A 14,672-nucleotide genomic window follows, 5' to 3' on the forward strand; every position below is an offset into this window, starting at 1 on the left:
ATCTTTTTTTAAAACTTTAGGAGCGAGATCTTATTTGATTTGTGATAATGGATTCAATTTGTGAAGGGAATTCTACGGTACGACCACCTCTACTTGACGAATCTTATTATACTTTTTGGAAAGCTTGGATGATGGCGTTTTTTAAATCTATTAATGAAAAAGTTTGGAAATCCGTCATGTGTAGGTGGATTAAATTGACGATCACCATTGATGGAGTAACTTTCCCAAAACCAATTAATAAATGGGACACAACTGATTACCATAGTAAAGATGGAATAGTAAAGCTATCAATTCTCTCTTCTGCGTCGCCACACTAAAAAAGTTTAGTTACATTTGTAATTTTGAAGTTGCATAAGAGGCTTGGGATATCTTTCAAACTATTCATGAGGGCACTCCTTCCGTTAAACGTTCAACACTTGAAAAACTCACTTCAAGTTTCAAAAATATTTTCATGAAAAATAGTGAAACATTTGATGAATTTTATGCAAAGTTGGTGACATTGTAAATTCTAGCTTTAATTTAGGTGAAAATATACCGGAATCCAAGGTTGTGGAAAAAATTTTGAGATTCTTTCCCGATCATTTTAAACCAAACATTATGGCTATTGAGGAGGCTTAAGATGTTGACAATCTAAAGCTAGATCATTTCGTTGAAAATCTTCAAACCTATGAGGCTCATATGAATTTCAAAAAGAAACAAAAAGATGAACTTGCTTTTAATAGTACTCATAGAGTTGGAAAGGATTCTGATAAAGATTGTAAGTTTGATTCTAAGATTACGGATGCTTTTGTAAAACAATTTAAGAAGTCTTTTCGAAAAATAAAACATAATCTTGTGGAATCAACTAACAAATCCAAGGGAAAAGAGAAACTCAAAATTGATCCTAAAATGGAGAAGAAGAAAGGAAAAATACAAGTGACGCCTCAAAGAGTCCAATATTATGAATGCCAAGGTTTTGGTTACTTTGCTCAAGAATGCCCTAGTCGTTTGAGAAAGAAATGTTTTTTTTATCACTTGAGATAATGAATCAGAGTCTGCCAAAGATCAAAGTGACAATGAGGATTAAGGCGAAGAGGAGCGCGAACAATTTCTTGCTTTCATCGCAGCTTCTAGAGCTAAAGGGCGAATGGAGTATCCCAAGAGGCCGGTTGAGAAGGTCACTGATGATAAATCCTCGGGAGTGATAATGAAGTAGATGGTGAAGAGTTTAAGAAAATTTATACAAAAAATCTTTTAACTTATCTAAATTGAATGATAAACTCACTATCAAACTCAAAAATTGTGAAATTGAGAATGTCAAACTAAATGAGGAGATTTCGGAGGCTAGGAATGATGCCATAAAGATCTCTAATGATCGACGAGCCCTTTGTGTAAAACTCTTTGACTTATGAGACAGAGAGGAATGAGCTACAGCAAATCTATGCAACATACGAAAAAAATATTGAAACTCTTGAGATGTCTCAAGTTACTCTGGAAGAGCTAGTCATCAAGAAAGGGGAAGAGTTCAAGTGTGCTATAGCTACCATTGGTCTTTGGAACAAAGGATCAAAAACTTTGGACAATATCATTGAGTCTTAACAGATGTGTTAAGAAAAGAGTGACATTGGTTTTTGTGGTGACAAAGAGCAAAAATGAAGTGCATCGATATCTCATGATACAAGAACTCGAGGAAAGAGGGAGCAAAAAATTCAACATGAGGATGGACTTCTTAATCTTCCTAGAGTTGGTAAGATCAAAAAAATAAGGTACACCCTGTTTTTATTTGTCATAATTGTGGTATGTATGGTCAAATTCGCCCTTATTGTTATGAGCTATATGCAAGAATGTTTCATAGAGGTAGAAGAAACTCTATTGCCTCATGGGGTAGGAGACATTTCAGTGGCCGTAATGAGGTTAAGGGTCAAATTAGACCTCATTATTTTGATTTGCTAGAGACCAAACATGAAGCGAATTTGCATTTGCTTAGACCTTGGAATAAGAGGTTAGAAACCAAGTCAAGACGGGTTCCCATTGAAGGAAAAGGAAACCACAATGTCAAGACATCATCCAAGAGCCGCAATATTCACAACACTGTTTATACTAAAGCGGTTTGGATTAATTTTTTTTTTTTTTTTATTTTTTACCTTTTTGTTTTGAGTTTTTGTTTGTTTGATTTTGGGTCTTTTGTGTGTGTTTGTTCGTTTCTTTCTTGCTTTCCATACGCGCGCGCGCGCACACACACATACACACACACACACACATATATATATATAATCCAAAAAGATTTTCTTAGTATGGTTTTGCAAGTTTGAAATTTTTAAGAAGTTCTTGGTGCATATTGGAATTAATCAGAATATCCATTACATGTTAATATGTGTGTGCTTTCTGTGGTCATTACTCATTTAGATTTGTGTGTACTTTGATTAGTATGTCTCATTCTATACACACTCTTGGATTAGCAAATACCAGACTCTTTTGCATAGGTGATCAAAGTTCTCTACAGACTAATAGTAGTGTTTCATGTGTTTTTTTTTTTATAGAAATTGACCAATGCTAACAAATCTTGGGTGATGTTTGAGTGTCTTAACCCTTTATCATCTATTTGTATCTCCACTGCTTATCCCTCTGTGTTTGTATCTCATGGCATAAGGAAAAGGTTACCTCAGAGTCACTAACCAGGATTCACTTCCCCCCTCCCCCTCCATCATTCTCCAGTTTGATTTCCATACTCCTGAGAGTGAAAGTCGTTGGTGAGTGCGCAAGAAAATGTTATACATTGTTTGAAGGAGAGCATTCACATTTGCGCAACTAGAGGTTTGACTTTTATCAGTCATTCGCATATTCTCTTGCCGGAGGTCTAGCCATCAGATCACTACTAGGATTTGAATTTAGTGTTTGTCGAACTCCAAGAGCCACACACACACTTTTATCATGGGATCTATACTTTTTACATACTACATCACATTCTTTCATGAGGAATCTTTTAAAGGTTGTGCACATTGTGTTTTTAAGTAATTGCGTTTCTCAGATATTCTTTTATGTTTTAAGATACAAATATGAAATTTCTTACTTGCTCTACCATATTATTTTTGTCTTTTTCCTTTTGTTTATTGTTTTTTATGCTTGTGGTTGCTTTTAGTAAGGGGAAGTTTGGTTAATTATTGCAGGGGAGTTTCTTTAGCATGGGCTTACATTGATTGGTTAGATAAGCGAGATTGGTGTTTGTTGGTTTGCATGTTGCTATGTACTGCTTTATTATTGCTTATTTCTCGCCTGTTATGGATTATTACATCATCATGTCCTTGCTTGTGTGGTTTATTCTCTTACTTTAGTTGACTAAGCTTCTTTTAACAATTCATGACAAAAAAGGGAGAGAATTTTGATGGGAAGTTTTTTGAGAGTGTCGAGCAAGTTCTTAAAATTTTCATTTTTTCATTCCATCCTTTCATGCTAGAAGTTCTTAAAATTCTCATCTATTCTTCATTCAAGATAATCTTTTCATATGTCTATTGCTTTTATATACTCTTATGGCATTAATAGTTGTTTTGTAGATCATGACCTTGAGAAAGAAATTTGTTTTTGTTGGTTGTAATGGGTTAGGGTGATTAGGATTTTATCTGTTATGTGTGTTTTGTCACAGAATTGCTAAAGGGGAAGATTGTTAAGTTTTTGTAATTAGTAATCCCGTTTGACCAAACTTCTTTTAGTTGTAATTTTATTCGCTCTTGTGTTTCAATGAGGATGTGAGTGTTCAAATGCGAATCCAACTCGAATTGTGAATATCTAGAAGAGGAGTTTGGGATCTTGATCCTTTTATGATTGCCACTTTGCTAACTATATACGGGGATCACTGCTTGAGCCGTCATTTGTGCGCTCAAACAGTGAATAGCATCAGCCAATACTTTTACAGAGGGCTAGAACTTTTAGGAAGAAAGAATTACTGCTCGAGCGGTAAAAGTTGCGCTTGAGTGATCAACTTATACATTTTGCACCGCTTTTACTCACACTGCTCAAGTAGTGAAGTGTGCGCTCGAGCGGTCTTCGCAATTCAATTTACTATAAAATGTGCTGTTTGATCATTTTAGGGTATGAGCCGTCCAAATTTTCAGAGAGAAAGAATAAACAAGTGTTTTATATTGGAGGGTGCTTTATGAGTGTTTCCTTAATGATTTAAGAGTGATCAATGGATCCATGAACTTTATATCAACACCATCAAGGGGTTTGTTTGTTTTCTTTTATTCACAAAAGAGAGAGTTGTTTTTCGATGGATTCTAAGAAATTTGAACCTGAAACTTTGATAAATTTCGGAGTGGCTCATCGTCGTAGATTAGACATCAGCGTTGTAGATTCAACATTGGGCAAGACAATTTCGAGGTGAAGACAGTGGTGGAAGATGTACATCGGGGTCGGTTTAATTTGGGCGTAGATTTGCTAGGTAATTGAGGATACACATGTATAATTCCTTTTTGTCTTCTTAGTAGATTGTTTTGTGACTTTGGTCCGTAATTTTTTTTATCCACAATTGGAGATGCTCCAATTGTGATTTTTTTCAGATTAAATCATTATGTTGATTTATCTTGATTGTTTAATTGGAATTATTATTCACTATTTAAAATTAAAATATAATCACAAATCAATATTTCGAGCATTTTAGATTTTTCACTTGTATTAAAAGTAAATTAAAATATTAAACAATTTGATAAAGATTACTGAAAAATTGAGCATACTTATTATTATACCATCTAACAATTCTAACAATTGTCATGACGGTATGTTGGATTTTCATCGGTATAAAATTTGAGATAATTAGTAGATGGTCCAATTACCTAAATGATAGTTATCTTCATCAATATAAAATTTTGATATAGTTACCAACATGTACACGTAAACAAAGCACAAAAATACAAAAACGAAAGAATTTGCAAAAAAATTATTAGTATATGCACTTCTAAAAATATTTCCCTCATCCACATGGTAAGGAAAACAGGGATTCTGTCACTCTTCTCACTAACAGATTGTCATGCACACGTAATATGAGTACATATTACGGTGGAGTTACAATGATTGCACGTTTGTATTCTACCTTGGAAATAAAATATGAAAACCTTTGGTCTCCGTTTGGTTCGTTGAGGAAAAGAACATATACAAACGTTAGTACGTAAAAAATTCATAATTTTTTGGATTTTACTTTATTAAACTGTCTACTTATATTTTTACCACGTTCTTGCAAGTTGGTCTGCAAAAATAATTCTTCAACTATCAATTTCATCTATTTAGAGTCCCTAAAGTCACTAATTTCAGTTCATGTGGTTTAATTAGAGATGATTGTATAAATCACTTACTACCTTCCTATGCTTAATAACCACTTCATTTTCTCTTTTCCTTTCTAAATCTCTCCCCAAATCTCCCAACCAAACACAGCATGAGAAAGTAGTATTTCTAGATGATGATGTTGTGGTTCAGAAGGATCTTCATCAATTTAAATGTCCTAATTGATGTGGGATCGTATACCACCATGTTCTACGGCTCGAACTGCAAAAGTCACACCCATTCAATCCCCCATACTCAATGTGGCACTCGACGTGGTAGTTGGCTCTGATATCAAACGATACAAACCGGATTGCAAGGGAAAGGTACCTAAGAGGGTTATATGCACATAGCCGATGCATATGTTAACCGATGTGGCATCGTAAGATAGTAAATAATTTTTTACATATATTTTCTCCTCATTTTGATAATGAGAAAATTATTAAACATTTTAGATTTATTTTGCATTTGTGTAATGATCATTTGGTAATCGTATGATGCTAAGAAATTTATTAAAGTAATAAATTATTGAGATAGTTTCACTTTTATTTGTGAGTTTTGATTTATTTTTAATTTATTTTTATATGTATTGAAATATGATGTTATAAGTGTAAATAGTTCAATTAGAATATGATTTTTACAATGATAAATTTATCATAAAAGTTAAAAGTATAATTTTTTGATAAATAAATTCGATGTATGAAACCTACACGTAACTGCCCTTAAAATTTTATTTCACAAATACAAATAAAAACAAAAACGAAAACAATAGTCGTGATGATTTGCAACAAATTGTCAAATGTGGTCCCCGATAATACCACCTAAATAAGAAGTTCCACGAGTCATTTGACTTACCGCCACTAGGAAAATTCATGAACGAACTTTCACTGCTAAGAATTCATAAAATGAATAGTTAGATTTCAAAATGTTTGAAACAACACACACACACAAAAAAAAAGAAAAAAAGAAAAAAGAAAAAAAGAAAAAAAAAACCACAACCAATTGAAAATAAGGAACGTGAAGTCTGGGAAGAGGGAAATTTGAACAAGTTAAACTAGAAACGTGTGATTCCTTGCAAATTTGCATTAATGTTGATCATGGCAAGCACAATATTGCTTCTCACTCATTAATTCCTCTATAAATACCTTGACAAACTCATGCAAAATGGAAACAAAAATTACAAAAACACAAACTTGCAAAGTAAAGGTTCGTTGCCATAGAGAGATGTTGTCTATCATGAAGGTGTCCTTGTTGCAATTTCTAGGTTTTCTTTTGCTTAGTTGGCTCATTCATTGTCATGCTTGGGCTCGCTACAAGTTTGTGGTAAACACACTCATCTCTCTATGAAATTATGCATTGAATGAGCAATTATTGCATATTGGAGAGGATATTGTTATGGTGATATCTTCTTCTAAGTAAGATACATTATTTTTTATATGTTGTTTGAGAAATACCTTAAGAAATCACAATTTGTGAGGTTACCAACCATATCGTATCCTCTCAGCACCCAATATTTTTTAGTTTGAAGACTCTAGCAAGACTTTAAAATTTTAAAAGCCCCTTATTATGATATAGTAGTATGAGTTAAAAATATTTTCAAATTATATAGATTCGTTCTGGTAAGAATTTTTTTAAAAATTTAATTCCAAAACTTTAGATTTAAAAAAATATATATACATATATTAGTGGTATATAATAAGCCTTAGTATGCAAATTTTTTAATCTCATATATTGCTTTTGAATTTAAAATTTTATTAGTTCTGTCCGTTACTTGTTTGGTCAAAATAGTTTGAGCCCCTTACATGAAAATATTATCAATCGTTGTTATTTGAACCCAGGGCTGTAAATTTGATCCCACCCGATCTATGTCGAGCCTCGCAGGCTCCTATCAAAATTTGGGCCGACCCGTGCCGGCTCATAGGCCAGAAAATTAGGCCCAGGGGGTATTTCGGGCCTTGGGTCGGGTTTTGAATGGGTTTTGAGCGGCCCAATAGGCAAGGTCGGGCTTCAAAATGATGGCCCCAGGCCCAAGGTTCCGGATTGGGCTCGGGCTCGGGCTCGGGCCTAACCAGGTAGAGCCTACCCTAGGCCACCTACGGGCCGCAGATTATTTTTACACTCCTATCTAAACCATTTGTTTGTGTGAATTTTAAGTAAGCGTCACACAAATAAATAATCGAAATTTATTTTTAAAAAGGTAAATTATATTTTGTCTCCTTTATGTATAGTAATTTTTCACTTTGGTTTTTAAAATTTATTTTTTCTCACTTTAACCTTATATGTTTTAAGTTTTACACACTTTACTCTTATTAAAGCTAATTTCTGTTTAAAATTATACAGAAAAAAACATATTGGCAATCAAATTATATAAAAATATTTTATTATATATAACTTACACATTTAAACTCTATTATAATAATGTATTTTTATGTTATGTAATAATTATTGTGATATTTTTTGTCTTATCTTTAGGAGTAAAGCTAGAAACACTTGAAACTTGAAGAATCAAAATAAAAAATAAAAAATAAACTTTACAGATGAAAGTGAAAAAAATGATTAAATATAAAAAAAACAAAATATAATTTACCATTTAAAAAAGTGCCGAGTGTGTGAGGTGAATAATTGCTCCACAATGTGACTCAAATTAACCGACAAAGTCTTCCTATTATTTGCTAAAAACAAATATAAATAAATAAATAAGGTCTTGTTTGATTTGTGTTTTTAAAAAAAAAAAAAAAAGTCAAAATTTTTTAAAGTAAAATTAGGAATTAGTTTGACAAAAATAAATATAAAAAATGTTATTTAAAAATTTTAAAAATTATTTCTGACTTTCCAAAAAATATAATTATATAAAAATAATAAATATTTTTTTTATTTTTTCACTAAATTAATTTTTAATTTCTTTTAAAAAAATTCTAAAATACATTTATGAAAATCAAATCAAACCTGGCTTTACCCTTTCTATTTAAGAAGTGGTACAGCCGTGGCCACAAGACAAATTGTCAGTAATACCGTACATTGTTTTGTCTTAATGTAAAATAATTGCTATTTGTTTGATTTCGGCGAGAAAAGACAAGTGATTACAGTCAGTCTTTTTAAGAATAGTTATGTGTAAATTTTAATAAGTAAATTTATTATTTAATAAATTTTATAAAAAAAATTTGTTATAAAAAGGTTATTAATTATAAATTTTAATAACAATTTATAAAAATTAAGACAAAAAAAAGTCACTAATTGTCAATTTTTAACAATATATGTAAAAAATTGTCATAAAAAAAATATTTTTAGCGACAATTTTACCAAGACCTATTTTTAATAAGACTTTATGAAAATTAATTCTAAGTATTAGGACCTATTAATAGTTTACCTTTCTTTTTATGAGCTGTATTTTTTAAGAAGACTAGTGTTTTCCATGTAATTAAGCTTGCATATAAGTCTTTTGAAAATTATATTTTATTCATGGTTTTAACAAAAAAAATTCAATTTTCTCAATATATATATCATAAATCTTTTGAAGTCTCTGTTAAAAAATAAAAAATTGGTTGTATAGATGCGAGTAGCAGTAGTAGGGATAATTTGTACTTTCCGAATCTCTCTCAATGCATGCCATCTTCCTGTATTTTTAATTTCATGTTGTTAATGAAAATTTTCTTTGCTAATAATAAAAAAAAAAATTGGTAGACAAGAATATGAAAATGGAATTTGTATTCACAGCAGTAAAATTAGAACCTAATAAAGGAGTTCCTCATCCATCAAGTCAAAACATTGATTTTCTATCTTTTAATATTGTATTTTAGTGATTAATTATATTTACAACTGAAATGCTATAGCTATAGGGGAAATTATAAAATATTCTCGGAGTAACACATATCTGTACTCTTTAACCAATCATCAATTATTATGCTACATTATATTTTTCAATCACCCAACACAATATCTACTTACCCACCTTCTTCACCAATACTATAGAGTATCACGTGTCTATATATTCTGAAATTACTGAATAATTATCCATAACCATAGTGATAGTGTTGTACTTGTCGTAGCATATTGAAATTGTTTTCCTTTTTTCTTTTTTCCCTTTGTCATGAGTCATGATTAAGTCGCGTGACACCAAGTGATACATTTTTTTGGCCTACTTTTGTTTCAAGCTATTTTGTTTCTCTCAAATAATTTTTCTGACTTCATCACTGTCTTTCATCCATATATTTACTTGCAAAGATATGATTATCACTGTGGTGAATTTTTCCATTGTGTAGGTGAAGGAAACACCATACACAAGGCTATGCAGCACAAAGCCCATACTGACAGTGAATGGACAATTTCCTGGACCAACTCTATATGTTAACAAAGGAGAGACAATAATAGTTGATGTTTATAACCGAGCCAAAGATAACATCACCATTCACTGGTATGCATTTCTTTTGAGAGAGTGAGGGTGATTTTTTTTTTTTACTCACGACTGTATCTGGTGTTTCAACTCAACTAGGGTTTCGTTTGGAGTGCACATTTTTGGCTAAAATAGTTAAAAAGACAATATTCAATCACATTACTCTCTATTTTTTTACATATATTTTCTTAGTAATGGAACCTAATTCTGTGGATACATTGTCTCCCTATCTTATATACAATAGTGGAGCCTCATAATGGCTAATAGGGCAAGTGCATCTCCTTGAGTTTTTTAAAATTTACACTTTTTATCCTTAATTGAAAAATAAAAATTAATTATTCTTTTGAAATTTCACGTGTGCCCCTTAAATCTTTATATGTCCTCTTTTATTTACTTTTTCTTTTCAACAATTTTTTTACAATTTTTCACTTTAAATGTTTAATTTTACTTAAATTTTATATTATTTCTCTCATCCCTTCGATTTTTTTGTACCCCTCTCTATGTATCTTTTTGTGTGTGTCTACACCTTGATGTAATTTTATCCTTACCTTTTATGGATACATGCAATCAAACCTAAAATTATGAGAAACTAAATAGAAATCAAATTAACAAAAAAATTTAAAAATAAAAAAGAAAAATATTTCATAAACTCAAGCATAAGTCTAACTTATAATTTTAAAATCATGTTGATCTCTTTAATCGTCTTGCAACTATGAAAATTGAATTTAATTAGATTGTTGAATTCAGTTAGATTGTAATAAATCATGTTACTGTTTGAATTTAATTTTTTATTTTTTCTGAACCAAAATCTTGGATTTGCCACTACCTATATATATCACATAATTACCGAACCTAAGTTGTGGTGGCAACCCAGAGAGAAAGTAATAATATGGATTGGTTATTTTGCAGGCATGGAGTAAAACAACCAAAGTACCCTTGGACAGATGGTCCCGAATTTATCACACAATGTCCTATTCGACCGGGAGGGAAGTTTAGCCAAAAGATTATATTTTCAACAGAGGAAGGAACCCTATGGTGGCATGCTCATAGCGACTGGTCGCGTGCCACGGTCCATGGGGCTATCGTGGTCTATCCCAAGAATGGCACAAGCTACCCCTTTCCTAAGCCTTATGCTGAAGTGCCCATCATATTAGGTATAATCTTGATAAATTTATATTTAATTTTAAATATATATATATATATATATATCAATATCTCAAATCAGTATTGATTCATGAAATTTTACTGGTAGAGAAATTGTAGAACAAAAGAGAAGCAAATATCTGAAACAATAATGTGACCGCATGCAAAATGAATCTAAGCTATACAATGATTTTTTAGTGAATATTTATATGAATTTTTTTATTGCATGTAGCATTACTGTCCATGGTTTTAAATATAAACGTTCCGAATTTTTGTGTTTTCGATATTGATACACTTTGGTATACCAGTTGAAATAAAAATCATGTGCGAATTGATTGGTTGCCGATACGTATCAGTTTATAATCAATTCATTAGCCAAATCACAGTCAATATGGCTAATTCAGCTATAATTATTAATTTTTTTTCACTTCTCATAATTTTTTAAGAAATCATAATTGTTACAACACATAATTTTCAATATGTATCATTCGATAACTACTAATATTTAAAATCATGTATTTGAAATTGGTGGGACGTCTCATTTACTGTTGAAATGCAGGAGAATGGTGGAAGCAAGATATCATGCAGCTTCTAGATACCTTCCTTAAAACGGGAGGAGACCCAAATACCTCTGATGCTTACACTATAAATGGTCAACCTGGTGATCTCTACCCTTGCTCTAAATCAGGTTTCATTCTACTAATTTTTCTTCTTGAAATTTCTTTTCATTTACTATCTGTGAAATTTATAATTTTTTATTTGATTACAATATCATGTTATTTTAATGCTTGTTGTGTTTAAATAATCAAGATACATAAAATTAGTATATCAGTCATACAATATATATGGTTTAAATAATTATATACAAATAAAAAATATATAATTTTTATATATAATGACTTATGGGCCATTCACTGAAAAATAAAATAATCATATTATTCTTGTGAGATTTTATTTATGAATAGAAATTTCATATGGTTTTTGAGATATTTCACTCGCACAAAATTCTTTTCATCCAATCAAATTTCTAGAAATGACGTGCACTCGATTTAAATCAAAATTTAATGCGTAGAAAAAAGTTTTGATTTCAACCAATCAAATTTCTTGAAATGATGTGCACTCAATTTAAATCAAAATTTAATGCGTATAAAAAAGTTTTGATTTCAACCAATCAAATTTCTTGAAATGATGTGCACTCAATTTAAATAAGAATAAAGTTTGAGACTCCCACCCTCCGTGATCCCAGTGCCACGTGGCACCGCATGATTGAAAGGAAAAAAATATATATATTTTGGTTTACTGGGGCCCCTAACACCACTGTTTAAATAATGCGTAGAAAAAAGTTTTGATCGGAATGAAAAATAAATCAATAAGAGAAATTTTACAAGCAGTTTTTTTTTTTTTTTTTTAATTCTTAGTCCGCACATAATTCTTTAACTAATTGTAAAACATTGAATAGTGTTACATTAATTCAAAAATTAGATTTATTTTTTAAATCTAATGATGTGACATTTTATTAAAAAACTTAAGCCAATCTTTTTTTTTACACATTATTAAATTTAGAAATTTAGAAAGTGAATTTAAAAAATAAATTTCTGTATTATTTTTCTAAAAAGTTTGTTACATTGTCATGTATTAAAGTGAACTCTAACCTTAAAAACACCTAAAATAATTATTTGTTTATTTTTATCAAAAAAAAAAAAAAAAAAGCATTTTTGATACAAACGACATTTAACTTTCTATGTGCAGATACATTCAAGCTGATGGTAGATCATGGCAAAACCTATCTCCTCCGCATGATCAACGCTGCCATGAGCGACATTCTCTTTTTCTCCATCGCAAATCATCAATTGACAGTCGTTGGAACGGATGCTAGCTACACAAAGCCATTCAAAACCGATTACATAACTATATCCCCTGGACAAACCATGGATGTCTTGTTAGAAGCTAACCAACCATTAGGTCAATATTACATGGCAGCTAGGGTTTTTTCTAGTTCTAATATTGTAGCATACGATAACACCACCACCACCGCCATCGTACACTACAATGCAAACTACACTTCACCACCACCACCACCTTCATTTCCTCAAAACCTTCCCTATTACAATGACACAAATGCATCGTCTACCTATGCGCGCGGTTTGAGAAGTTTAGACAGTCCTAATCATCCGATCAATGTACCATTAAACATGTCGACAAAATTAATTTTCACCATATCGGTCAATGCCATCCCATGTGCTAATGACTCTTGTGCCGGTCCAAATGGAACCCGCCTCTCAGCAAGCATGAACAACATAAGCTTCGTGAATCCCTCCATTGACATACTTCAAGCTTACTATAATCACATCAACGGTGTCTATGAAGATCGGTTTCCTAATGTTCCACCGTTGATATTCAATTTTACGGCCGATTATCTTCCTTTGGAGCTTGAGACTCCACAGAAGGGGACAGAGGTGAAAGTACTGGAATATAACTCAACCGTGGAGCTTGTTTTCCAAGGAACAAACTTGGTTGCAGGGACAGAGCATCCCATGCATTTGCATGGATACAGTTTTTATGTGGTTGGGTGGGGGTCTGGTAATTTTGACAAAGATAAGGACCCTTTAGGGTATAATTTAGTGGACCCTCCTCTGCAAAATACCATTGCTGTCCCTAGGAATGGTTGGGCTGCCATAAGATTCAAGGCCGACAACCCAGGTAACGTGGTATTTTATTAAAATTGTCATTTCTCATATTATTAATGATTTTTCCAAACCAATATTATATGTTGAAATTTCATCAAAATAATGTCGTAGTGATTTTTTTTTAAAATAATAAATTTTTAATGAATTTTTTATTAAAATAATTCAATACAAATAAGTTGTATTATTTTGTATAGATTTTTTTTTTTTTTTTTTTCTATATCATTACTCTATATGTTAAAATAATATATATTTGAAACCCATCATTATATTATTTTTTGGAGTAATGTTATAGGATTTTTTTTTTTTTTCCTTTCACAAACTTTGTTTACAAATTGATGTGGCGTACTCAACGTCTTAATATTTGAAATGAATCAAATAGAATTAAATAATAGAAACAACTCATTAGTTTGAAATTTAAGTTTGTAATGTATTGCATTTTTTCTTTATTTTTTTAATATGATAGATCCTTAATGTACAAAATTATTATTGAAAAATATTTTTAATATGAAAAATATAATTTGATTATAAAATCAGATATAACCCTCCCTCACATAGAATTCACATATTTGATGGGACTAACTCTATGTGAGAAGATTATGATTAAATTTTGTACATGTAAAATAATTATTTTAATATTTGATACATCTTGTTTTTTGACAGGAGTGTGGCTTATGCATTGTCATTTAGAGCGACACCTAAGTTGGGGAATGGATATGTCATTCATTGTTAAAAATGGCAAAAACCCAAAAGAAAAACTGCTGCCTCCACCTCCAGACATGCCATCTTGTTATTGAAGCTGCAACATCATCCTTACTATTTGCAAAATTGCTACAATTTGGCAAATTTATTAGTGTTATTAGTTTTACTATGATTCAACCTGTTATTTGTCTCTAAAATTGAAAAATACACGTGCACATGTACGCCATGTTGGATACTTAAGATTCCATATCATTCCTTTGTGGTGTAAATTTCAATTTAATTTGTTGTTATATTAATAAAATTCAACTTTTTAGTTTAAAAGGATATGTCTCCAGGTTTGAATTGAGCAGATGACTATATTCTGGAAATATACCATGCAGGGGCGAGGGGCCGGCAAAAAACAAGTTAATTTTACTTTTAGAATGATGGTATTAATAAAAATGAGAAATAAAATATTACATATATTA

General features: G+C 31.1%; 1 protein-coding gene across 1 annotated transcript; it reads left to right on the forward strand.

Moving 5' to 3' along the window:
- The first annotated feature begins 6,336 nt into the window (after positions 1–6,336).
- LOC114290662 (laccase-15) lies at positions 6,337–14,526 on the forward strand. Its single transcript, XM_082874373.1, has 6 exons — positions 6,337–6,609; positions 9,546–9,697; positions 10,586–10,830; positions 11,379–11,507; positions 12,569–13,519; positions 14,167–14,526. Exons 1-6 carry the CDS (start codon positions 6,451–6,453, stop codon positions 14,298–14,300), a joined length of 1,770 nt encoding a protein of 589 aa, XP_082730499.1. The 5' UTR covers positions 6,337–6,450; the 3' UTR covers positions 14,301–14,526.
- Positions 14,527–14,672: the final 146 nt, after the last annotated feature.

The sequence above is a fragment of the Camellia sinensis genome, chromosome 6, assembly GCF_055761805.1.
Source record: "Camellia sinensis isolate YWXY chromosome 6, ASM5576180v1, whole genome shotgun sequence".
Taxonomy (NCBI): domain Eukaryota; kingdom Viridiplantae; phylum Streptophyta; class Magnoliopsida; order Ericales; family Theaceae; genus Camellia; species Camellia sinensis.